General features: G+C 33.3%; 1 protein-coding gene across 1 annotated transcript; it reads left to right on the plus strand.

Annotated features, from left to right (window-relative positions):
• The first annotated feature begins 9,609 nt into the window (after positions 1-9,609).
• LOC133201719 (uncharacterized) lies at positions 9,610-11,886 on the plus strand. Its single transcript, XM_061337510.1, has 2 exons — positions 9,610-9,758; positions 10,650-11,886. The coding sequence occupies exons 1-2, from the start codon at positions 9,671-9,673 to the stop codon at positions 10,991-10,993; spliced, it is 432 nt and encodes a 143-aa protein (XP_061193494.1). The 5' UTR covers positions 9,610-9,670; the 3' UTR covers positions 10,994-11,886.
• Positions 11,887-12,400: the final 514 nt, after the last annotated feature.

The raw sequence follows: 12,400 nt of genomic DNA on the forward strand, positions 1-12,400 counted from the left end.
TCGTAACAATACCATTTGACGTCTGGAAACTAACGAGTTTATCCCAATAATCGGTGGCGAATGCTCTTAATATTTCGCAAAACACCGTATCTCGACTGTGAGATAGGTATCTTAGGCAACGATGTACATGAGATCGTCCACTCTCGGGCCTACCAAGGGTGACATCTGCAGCGCAGGGCAGCTTAAATTTATAAGCTTACACCATTTAAAATAAAGATTTGCAGTCTCAACATCTACAGCATCTTTGATCCCAGGTTGGCGTAGAGTCTCTGATAAAACTGTTTATAAGTTTGCGAGAGGTAGAACTTGAGCATGACTTCCAGTTAAGACTGTGGTTATGACACAACAAGATCGTCAAAAGAGACTCCAATGTGCTCAAAGGCATAGAATACTAGTGGTCAGATCAATGATGGAGAAGAGTATAGTTCAGTGACGTATCGAGACTTCTGCTGATTTACGCACTGATAGACGCCTTACCGAGCTTTTAGCTGCCAACGGCGTAAAGGAAGTTGATACGTTCCGGGGGGGGGGGGGGGGGGAGGTTAATAATGTGGGTAGCAATAACTTACACTGGCAGGACAAATCTGGTACAAGTTCAAGGAGACGTTTTTTTTTCATTTTTCTCTTATATGTGATTTAGGAAAGGAAACTTTTTTTTTGATTTATATAAGTCACGTTCTAATTACCAAATACTGACATCATTTAAGCACGATACTAAAAAGCAATCAGTTTGGATTTGTTTCGAAAAAGAATATTTTATTGAAAGCACGGTTGGATATTTTCTTTCAAGCAACGACATTTTGTATGATATAATCTGGACAACTTTTTAAATCTTTAAAATGAAAAATTAAAGTTTCCAAAGGCTATTATTCTATTATTTCTGAAAGCAGCCTTGAGATACAATCTTAGCTTAATTGCGACACCCAGCACTCAGATTGGATGACAAATTGCAATATTTGAACACTAGACTTAGATCGTGTTTTGTCAATTCTTGTGAAGCAGGCATCATGAATGACATATAATGTTAATAAAAAAAAGGTTCTAACTAGTTTACATGAAGAAATTTTCTATAAATATTAGTGGTGAGTTTAAATTATACACTGTACAAAGAAAGTTTCCGTAATTGTGATTATAAATTTGTTACATGTAGGTACATGTGTATTTTCATTTAGTCAAATTCTTTCTGTTGCTAACGTTATATATCTTTTGACATTTACGTTATTCGGGATATTAGAATTATCTATGATGTAAATGATATTTGAATAAAAGTGATTATCAGATTACAACTTAATAAGAAAGTAATTCTCAAAAAACAAATACACGATATTTCGCGACTTTTTTTTGTTAGTCCATTCCCAGGTGTGGAGAATTTGATTGAAAAGATTTAATAACTGTCTGAGTGGCATTGCAAAAAAGCAATGACAGAGACTACCGAGACGCCTTGTCGGTATGTATATCCAGTTAAAATTTGAGCTGAATGTGGGCTTTGGAGATCCTTAAACGTAAACCTGAGTCAATAAGAAACATTTTCGTGAGTTTTTTTCACTTGACCCTTAGGCGCAAGTAAGCTTTTGTAATCGACATTTGTCCGTCGCCTATCTTTTCACATTTGCGATTTTTTTTCCCTCCACAACCGGGGAACCGATTATAATCAAAGAACGAGTGCACTTATGGGCCCTTATAAAATGTGAAAAAATGAAGAATCAAATTAAGCATAATTTTTCATCTCAAATCATTAATTGATATCTAAACCCTAAGATTCAACAAATTTTATCGCTGAAATTCATGAATATACAAAGAGCAAAGCCATACAATGTGGTAGGGGTCAGCCGACATTTGTGATTTTCTATAGTAAATCGAGGACGGTCATTCGTTTCAAAGCTTTTGTTTACTGCCTGCCTAACGTTGTACAAACTTGTGCGAACGACAAAAAACGCATTATACATTTATAAAACTTTTGTGAAAGTAGGAAATTTGTACAAGATTAGGCTTGTACTTAAAATATTAAATATGTATGAAAAGTTCAATGTTTTTCCTATTGCAAGCGAGGGCCATTTACCTTTATGACCTATGTTGAACCCACCTAAGAAATAAATTATTTAAAATACCGGTAGTCACGTGAGTTTTCCCAGGTAAACATTCCTCAAAGGTGCTCACTGTAAAAGATAGCCACGTTTTGTATCATTATATCAAAGTCGAGCCGTATAGAGATGTTTGTATTTGAGTTTTAGGAGGGTTAGGAAAGTTGTTAAAATGTCATCATACATAAAAGCGTCAAACATTTTAAGCAAGCGTGGCGCAGTGGTTAGAGCGTTCGCTCTAGAGTCGCGGAGTAAGGAGTTGATCCTTACGTCGCGGGTTCGAATCCCATGCACTGTGGGACGTGGAGACTGGTCCTTCGGATGAGACCGTATAAACCGAGGTCCCTGTCGCAGTAGGTGCTGGCACGAAAAAGATCCCTCACTGCTCAATGGCCCCAAGTGCCGAGTATAGGTCAAAATTTGTAGCTCTCCACCGGCAAGTGGTGGCGTCTCCATATGAGTGAAAAATTCTCGAGAGGGACGTTAAACAATAAACAAACAAACATTTTAAACATTCATGCAAGACAATGGTACCGGTATTGAAAGCCACCTATAAACACTTTTTTCATTTGAAATTAAAGGAACTAATGTTAATACTTATTGTATTATTTCAAATGCAAGCGTGCAGATTTCTTAGTTTGATCACTATGGCTACAGGCATCTATACAACTTCATTCGATTTTTTTCTCAGGTAAAATAGCGCTAGAAGTATCATTCGGCAACCGCGCCCGTCAATGATCCACCATCAGATTGTTCATGTTTAAATAAACGAAACTCAAATAAGTTCGGTACGACTTTTCCGGATTTTGGGTATCTATAGACATTAAAAAATCTTCATTTGTTTCAAATACATGCTGATTTAGGTGATGTTTTAACGTGATTTTAATTAGAAATATCCACTTGTGTTTAACTATTACCAAAAGAGAACGATTTGGTAATATAAAGTAAAACGGCACTGAAAAAAGGGCCCATTATGCATTGCTTAAGTGCACTTGTCCTTTGCCATAAAGTATCCATGGGTAAAAGAAATTTGATTTTGTTAAATTGAAAAAAATGGGAGATAAGAAAGAAGTAGTTAAAAGGGAGTTGGTCATAGAATCATAGAATAATCTTTCATACAAGAAGCACTATGCCACAAGTGACAGAACTATTTGATAATCTCTTAATGCATAATATAGTATAAATTTGATCAAATTATTCCGGGAGGAGAGCGGGCCATGTCATGTATATATTCTCAAGAGCACAGGGTCATAGTCATACAAATAAGCATTCATACTCGGAAACATTCTAGTTTGGTTTAATCGAGGTCCCTTAGGATAGAGTGAGGACACAAAAGGTGGTCCAAGATTTCTTTGTGGATGTGTTGGAAAAATTTATATAAAAACAATCTTCCTTCAATAAAAGCGTCATTTGTAGCCATACATGTATCAATATACAAGTATTCTCAGGTAGTGTAGAATCCCGTTTTATTTATATCATGGTCCCTGTAGGGGAGGGGGTAGGTGGAGCCTCTAAGCCTAGGTTTAAATAATTATGCATATCCGGGGGGGGGGTACATGTAAATGAAGGAACATCTTTTTAAAACTTTTTTCTCAAGAACAGCAATTGCATGTTTTTCATAATGATATTCTGTAGCCTATATAGTGTGTATATTCGAGTTTGGAGAAGACGTGCCTCCCTACAGGTATGGTAGGATAGTCCTAGTTTTTCATAAGAAAATAAAGATAATATATAATTTTCTTTTAAAAAGTTTGATGATGAAGAATGACAGATTCAAAGCCATTCAGATAAACTTAAAGAACTTCTTTACAAAGGACAACTGTTGTGTCTGAGTGAAATTTTCAAGGAAACATCAGGGAATTTCAAAACGAAAAAATTACTCTTCAGAATCAAAAATCAATAAGACCTAATTTTCATCAAAACAATTTGTTTTCTTCTTCAAAACAACACATTTTACATGATAAAAATTGTGTATTGCAATCTTTGATGGAGAATATTGAAAATTTCCTTCTTTGCATTCTATTACCCCTGGCCATTACGGAGATAAAATCTTAATATCGAATCCCTGCATTGAAAAGGATAACACATCGCTTTATTTGCACATTATTGATTTGAATTAGTTTCTCTATCACATTTTTGTTGTGAAGCAGTTTCAATGTCTATACGTCATTCGAGATAATGTTTGAAGAAGAGCGTTTTATGTTTGGTATTGCGTTGCATGTAGAAAGTTTATTTGTGAATGCTAAAACAATTTACTAAATATATAGGAATAGGATCTATATATTGTATTTATTTTTTGTCATAGGATTTATACAATAAATCCATACTTTGTCATATCAACTTCAGACTGGAACATATATTGCGTAACTGTGCTTCTTTTGTCCATAACCTGCACCTTCAGAAATCATTTAAAAATTAAATCTTCGAAAATTTCATGAAATTAATATGTATGAAATAGAATTATGACAATTCATATTGTTTGTATTAATTAGAGAGTTAAAGCTTATAAAGGACCATGTAATATGAAATATATGGAGATAACGAACAGTATTCAAGCTCAAAAGTCCATTAATCAATACAAAATAGGAGCAGAGCAAACACGGACCTCCAAAAACATCAGAGGTGGGATCAGGTGCCATGAAGGAGTGACCATCCCCTGCCGACCGGTCACACCCGCCTTGTGTTCCTTATCATGATCAGAAAAAACGGGAAATCCGTAGACATTTTAGTGTGTAAATAATGGCCTAACAATTAGTATGAAAAATGTCAGTCAGCATTTGACTTACTGATAGGTTGACAAGGTCATTGTATTGACCATGAAACTTGCAAAATGATGACTTTACACGAGAGTGTTGATATCCCGGTTTAATCAACTTGTTTGTCAATAGCTTGCTTCGTTTGAGAAATTGTTCATACGTAGAGCATGCTCTTGCGTATCGAATTAACTGGGAGACATATGCAAGTGATAAGGGTATATTACTACATAAGTAAGGGAAGTTGACGATTGAAAAATTGAAGTCATCACGTTTATCATAAAACTTTGTTGTAAGGTGACCATTAATGTCTTTTTTTAGTAAAATATCCATATATTGAACAGATGTGTCAGACTCTGTGGTATCTTTTATTTCAAGCTCACTGGGATATATCGAGTCAACATATGAATGGAAGTAACTATTGTTAATAGATTATACGTCACCGATACATCTAAATGTCAAGTTGATGGCCACAGCAAGTGTTTTCTTCTTCCCATGTAGCAGTTTTTGAATAAATTCTGCTTCATATGAATGCAAAAATAGGTCTGCTAATAAGGGGGCGCAATTGGTGACCATGGAAATTCCAACAGATTGTTGGATGACCTGATCTCCAAAAACTACATAGATATTGTCAATCAGAAACTCAAGCATCTTTTTTAATACCAACTTCAGAGTACTTGTGTGTGCAATCAGAATGTTTTAACAAAATAATTTTGCAATTACCAATGACGTCCAAGGTATGTAAATTTACGGGTTCCATTTTTATTGAAAAAGCAGCCGTCTTTGATGTCAAAAAGCCTGGGGTTTAGTTTATCGTCGAGAATGGTTGTATAAAGTGTTGAAAAGTCGTACGTTTTGATGTTATTGATTTTGTCAAAAATTTGTAATTTTAAATTTTCTAAAAGAAATACAAGGTGTGGACTTCAACTTGAAATATGGTGGAATACAAGACTGGGCCTTTTTGTGACCTTTTTGTGATTAAGAATGTTATTATATAAATACCAGACTGGTGTGTTTATGTACGACGATGCATTCCTCCGAATAATAACATTTAAAGTTTACAAACCTTTAACTACTATATACTAAATCATAATACCAAAATTTTGCCGATGAAAAAAATCAAAGGTTTGAAACTTTTAAAACAATGTCTTTGTCACAGTAAATATTTTGTTCCAATTTTTCATTTATTACATTTGTGAGTAATTTTATTTCTGTCGACGTGACTTGTAACTGGTGTATGCAAAACATTATTACTGAGAAAAAAAATTGGTTTGAATTATTGTTTTAAAATTTCTAAACAAAAATTTTAAGTAAAGGCTTATTGTAAAACAAAAGAAATTGGAAATTTTCAAAGTTAGATGATTTAGCTCCTTGAAATTAAAAAAAAATCCAGTAGTCAAAACATTGTATTTTGTATCAAACAGAACTAGTTCACTGTAAGCGACTTTGATTAGTTTTATCTCAAGAGACATCTTATGTGATCTCTTTAAAGGAGTTTTATCTTTTGCATGAAAAATTAAAACTTTCAATTATAACTATCTACACTCTCTTAAGAGCTTTGGGAGACAATCTTTCAGATGGTATTTAGCAGGTAAACGGATATGAATTGCTCTTTTTGAACTCTATTGATTTCAATTTGTTTAATCGCATTTTTAAGCATCATAAAGCTCTATAGTTGGACGAATTCGAGAGTTATAGACAGGTTAAAGGAGAGGAAGTCTTTAGTTAGATGGTATGCATTATTATAAGAAGTAGATATATATATATATATTAGGGATGTCAACGAGTACCCGGTTAACCGGGTACTCGATCGAACGTCCGAGTATCGAATACTAAAAATGGTACTCGGTTACTCGGATGTGTATTTTTTTCTTATTTCAAAGTACTTATTTTTATCAAAAACTTATCAAAAACTAACTTAAATATGCATACGATAGTTATAATTATAGCGTGTAGTCTTCTGCACCTCTAAAACACCAATTATCGCCTGTGGCTGTGTATATACAGTAATTAGTGACCCAGCTGTTCTCACCTATGGTGGTCCTTAATTTTTGGATGGCTTCAGTGATCTGTTTTCAGTGAATACCGATGGTCTATTATCTTCAAATAATTTAATTTTGTTAGTATTCTAGCCTCTGATTGGTTAATATCCAAAAAGGAACACAAATTATTTCTGTATAACCTGGTTTGGTATAGGGACACACCCCCCTGACAACCGGCTGAATCGTCTGTATCCATGGAATCCTCTCATTTCCAGTCCTCGGGATTCATGGAAAATTCCAGATTTAATAAATGTACCTTTAACTTCAAACAGTAACTTGGATCTTACCACAGGTAAACAAACAACATGGCTGCTAGGACTATGTATCATTTTTACCTCCCCTCGCTTCCCATCACTTCCGTTACTAGTGTTGTATTATTGAGCGGCAAATTTGAACTAAAAAAAAGCAACGAAATTTTACACCCACAGTTGTTTAATGATTGTAGAATTAAATTATAAGGAATGACTCTAATTCTTGGCCAAATTATTCGAGTATAACCTGGTTTGGATCAGCTTACGCTGTTTTATAATCCGCTTCGCGGATTATAAAGCGTAAACTGACCCAAACCAGGTTATACTCGAATAATTTGGCCAAGAATTAGAGTCATTCCTAAAATCATTTTTAAATTATTTAGTTAATATACGGCAGCGAAATCGGACATGCATAGAAATGCCGCTACCCACTTCAAAAGTGAAGAAATATTTAGAAATAACTAAATATTTAAAAAAAAAATGTTGAAAGTCAGCGTAGTAAGTTTAGTGCATACGGGGGAAGCAATCAACACATGAAATTGTTTCCCCTTATAAACTAAACTTACTATAATATTAGACTAGCGATCCCAACAACGTCCGTTGCTTCTCTTTCGCTAGTCTAATCATTACAAACCTGCGTAACAGAGTGTCCTCCTTTTGATGAAATACAGATTCTAAACAAGAACTGTAAACCATTTGTAATTTTTGATCTAATAATTATGTCTTTTGTGTTTATTTGATAAATAAATTTAGAGCCAAAAATCATTTACGTTGGAATCGGTGTGTATATAGTACATTGATAAATGTGATAAAAACAGCCTTGGGGTTTAAAGGGGCCTCAAGAAAATTAACACACTTGTTTTTACACTTTTACCGAGTACCCGGGTATTCGATCGGAAAAACGTCCGAGTAACCGATTATCAAAAATTGACCGATTTAACATCCCTAATATATATATATATATATATATATATATATATATATATATATATATATATATATATATATATATATATATATATATATATATATATATATATATATATATATCACAGAGAACTTCCAATACAATAAAGCTAGCAGTGCAAGAACAGCGTGCTAGACAGCTCGACCAACTACACCCCTACTTATGTTTTTGAACCCTTTTTTCGGTGTTCTGCAAATTTTAATACCCGAGTAGTTCGCAGTAGCTCTGGTTTTAGTTTTAGATTTAGTGAAACTACAGCGAGACTGTTAATGGATAAGGTAAATTATTCACGGAAATGTAGCTAGAAAGTGACTAGTGACATGATAAACAGAAAAGTTATATTACTTTTCACTTTTCACAACTGACTAATATTAGTGGATATGTACTTTAATATCTCTAGAATTCACTCAAACTTCTTCAATAGGTATTCTTGTTTATATTATTTTCTCCACTATGTATTTAGATTTCTTTTTTGGAAAAACATGCTTGCATAAGAACTCTATTTTCTGGCGTCAGGCTAAATTTCCATGCTAAACGAGGTACCATTTTGACTTAAAACCGACAAAACAGCTGAATGAGTTGAATTGCAATTCGGGTTATGCTACAGGAATTTTACGCTTGGAAAAGGCCAGATCTACTCGGAAATCGGATAAACACAATGATCACTTTGTCCTACATTTCATGGATGAAAAGCAATACTTCCATTATTATCTATTATTTCCATGCTCTTATTTACAAACAATTATGAATAAACATAGAATTCTAGGTTTCTCAAACCCATTCTGTAAGGCGATTTGAGTCAGTATTCCTTTGTTGTATTATCGGTGAATACATATGTCACGAGGATTCTTGGCCAAAGACAAAGGCCCATGTGCTCATGCGTATTGTAAAGAAACTAGAGTGCATGTTCTAAGGAACGCATGTATTGCCTGCTTTGTAGCTTCATTAAAGATGTATATAAATCTAAGAGTGATGAGCTCTTTATTTACTACTAGCATGATAGTTCATTCAAAAAAAAAGCGTCCATGGATAAAGACTGCGATAGAATCTGACAATCAAAGAAAATATGGTTCCCCAACCCTCAAATGAAAAATTAAACTGAATTCATCAGAAATAATTATTTATCATTTCATTAAAACGCGTTTCCAACAATCCTACAAAGAGTAGAGACTATTCTGTTCGTCTTTACTGCAATTGTCAGTCTATACGATCCATTGTGAAATACCGATTGCAAAATGAAAAATTAGGTGAGCAAGCTACCGAACTATTTGGTTCCTGTATTTCGTACATACGAGTCCAGTCGTTTATTGTGTAGGTACATCATCTTCAGATTTATAATAGCATAGAATTAACCAATTTATACGTCTCATTGATTGCTACCCAAATCAATTGTTACACTTCATTGTGATCAATATAACCACTTAATCATTAATGAAAGTACTTCGAATTCTGAACCACCTCATTACGAAGGAGTCAAGTCTCGATACAGATGCTGAAAATCGATTTCAGTTTAATTTTTTTCAGTGTTGTTTCTTGGGTACCATTCTTCAGATGAGGTAGATGTTCATTTCGGCGGATGATTACCATGGAACACGTAGGACGTTTACTTTATCTGTTATTCTGTGTTCTCATTTTTCATCCTCTGTTCAGCATGGCTGACACAGGTAAGAAAATGGTTCGGTATTCGATGAAACAATTGCTTGAAAACTAAATTCCGTTTCATTAGTACATACTGTTTGAGAAGTCGTCATATATTTATTCATTATGATTTTTTTTTTTTTTTTTTTTTTTTTTTTTTTTTTTTTTTTTTTGGCATTTCCAAAATTAACAATAACAAGATATCAAACAATACGAGAAATAAATCGACAAAAAATGTATTTTCCTGCTATATATTGAATTTCCAAACATATAGAACTTTGCAAATAGCTTTTAAATTATATGTGTAGATGTTACTGTCTTTCACAACTATTGATGTTGTCTGGGTTTATATTGAAATTTTCTACTTTACGTTTAAAAATCGATAACATTCCCTTTTTGTGATGCTTATATACAATACATCAAATCCTGTAAAACTGTTAAAAAGGAAATCTTTTGTCACTGAAAGTTATGGTGAAGAGTCCTTCTACAAGTTTTAAAAGTAGATTGAATCATTACATTGTAATAAACATTACACTACAAAAAAAATTATGTTTAGAATCTTTATGAATTGGGGGGGGGGGGGTGTTAATAACTGTGTGTTTTAGATAAAGTACCAGTGAATAATTTTATTTCAATTTTTGATAATTTCTCTTGTTGTTCTTCCTTCTTTTATTTATTAACTATTTATTATATTACCTATACATGTATACAAAGAGAAAACATTAAATGACGCTCAGATCATGAACAAATGATATAGAAAATAAACTATAACTAAAAATTCCTCTCATCATATGAAATCCCATAATATGGGTTGTAATTTTGACAAGAAAATATGATACATTTGCAAAGCATAAATAAATGTAACCTTACTCCTCAGTTTCTAATCAATTTTTTTTATATATAAATTTTGTTTGAAGCTGAAAATGGAACTTGTCCTTGTGATTGTGAGTACATGGACAAAATTGACTACTGGAATAATAAAAGTAACGAATATGCTAACAAGACATTGGTCGAAATATACCAAGCATTACTTCCACAGCTGGAGGCGACCAAGAAAGCCCTCCAGGAGGATAAGACTCAGCTATCGTCCTACCAGGCCACCAAGACCAGCGCAGTGGACACTCGGCCATCAGCCACCCAGGTCGGGGGGACAGTTGGGATCGTCTTTGTTTGTATGTTCGTCGGTCTTGTTCTGGCGTTTGATTTGTCATCCTACAAGCGACATCTCAGAACAATCCAATATTGTCGTAAAAGATTTTGACGTCATCTGAGGACAATTATCTAGTATTGTGGTGGAAGTGTGACGTTATCAATGAAAAATTCAATTTTTTTTATCAAAATGTGATATTAGTGCTGTATCTGGAACAATGTGAAAAGCTATGGAAACAAATTGAAAAATCATAATTTTCAAAAACTTACTGTATTTTATAAACTCACTAAGGTTTTTTTTTTATTTTAAAAATTCAAAGATGATTCATTTGTATGGAAATGTATGCTTTTGATTTCATTTGTTGCTCTTAAGGGGTTTTCTTCAAATAGTGTTGTTCTAATGATTTTCTCCCCTGCATTTAATTTAAATGCTAAAAGTTAAGAACGAAAGAAGTTAATTTGCCTTTGTGTATTATCTCTAGAGAGCAATTTCAATCTTGTCCTCTTCAGAAATTATAACTAACCCCTGTTTACCCGACGCCTGATTTATACTGCCACTGGTTTTACCATGAGCTTTTGTTTACACTGTAATTTACTCTTTTTGTAAATTAAAAGCGTTGATAGTCGGAGCAATCGTTGTGCAGATTTTCAATTTCGAACTTCAGAGATAAAAACCCCTAATATAATTGATATTCGATACTAGTATGGGTCTTTAACAGGAAAATCTCAATTATCGACAGCTGGCACTGTATGCTTATGTATGTGCGGCGCGAAATTGATCCACATCTCTTTTTTTTTTCAATAAAACAAATACATGACATATACGTTTTATCTTATCGACAGTAAAACCTGCTTATTACGAATTTCAGGGGACATAGATACATGTATTATAGTCCCTTATACAGAGGTTCCTTGTTTCCGTACTAAGAAGTTTTTAATGTATGTACATTAAAGGATATTGTAAAGAAATGTACTTGAATGATTGAGAGTATATTTGAGTGTAAATATTTAATGCATTTTCTCTTTTATTAAGCGAATTACCTTCTCTTAAGTAAACAAAAACCTTGTATTAGAAATTTACAGAAAAGTTTAAAAACAAATATATAGAGAGAGAGATAAATAACATCCTCTTATAATTAACAAAGTTTATTTTTTGTAAAAAAGAAAAATAAAAATAAAAAATGGAATCAATCAATAGGTCTTTCACATCCCAATAAATGAGATTTCTTTTGGTATAGTAGTTTATGATTGAACAAATTTTTCTCGAAAATTCATAAAAAAGGAAGTAGCACGGGAAATATTAATTCAGTACACGCTAGATCAAGCAATTTATCTCTTCTAAATATTCTGGTGTGTGTCATCGTAACAAACACTGCAATCTAGATACGTATACATGTATTACTGTTGTTGAACATATTTTGATACATCGTTCATCTGCTGTATCTCTGACATTGATTTGCAACACATCGATAACGGATTGATTTATCAAGATAATTTTGTTGCTATTATTAAATGACCA

Source organism: Saccostrea echinata, unplaced genomic scaffold (genome assembly GCF_033153115.1).
Source record: "Saccostrea echinata isolate AGI-Se365-2 ecotype Australia unplaced genomic scaffold, CSIRO_AGI_Sech_v1 ptg000045l, whole genome shotgun sequence".
In the NCBI taxonomy this organism is placed as follows: Eukaryota; Metazoa; Mollusca; class Bivalvia; order Ostreida; family Ostreidae; genus Saccostrea; species Saccostrea echinata.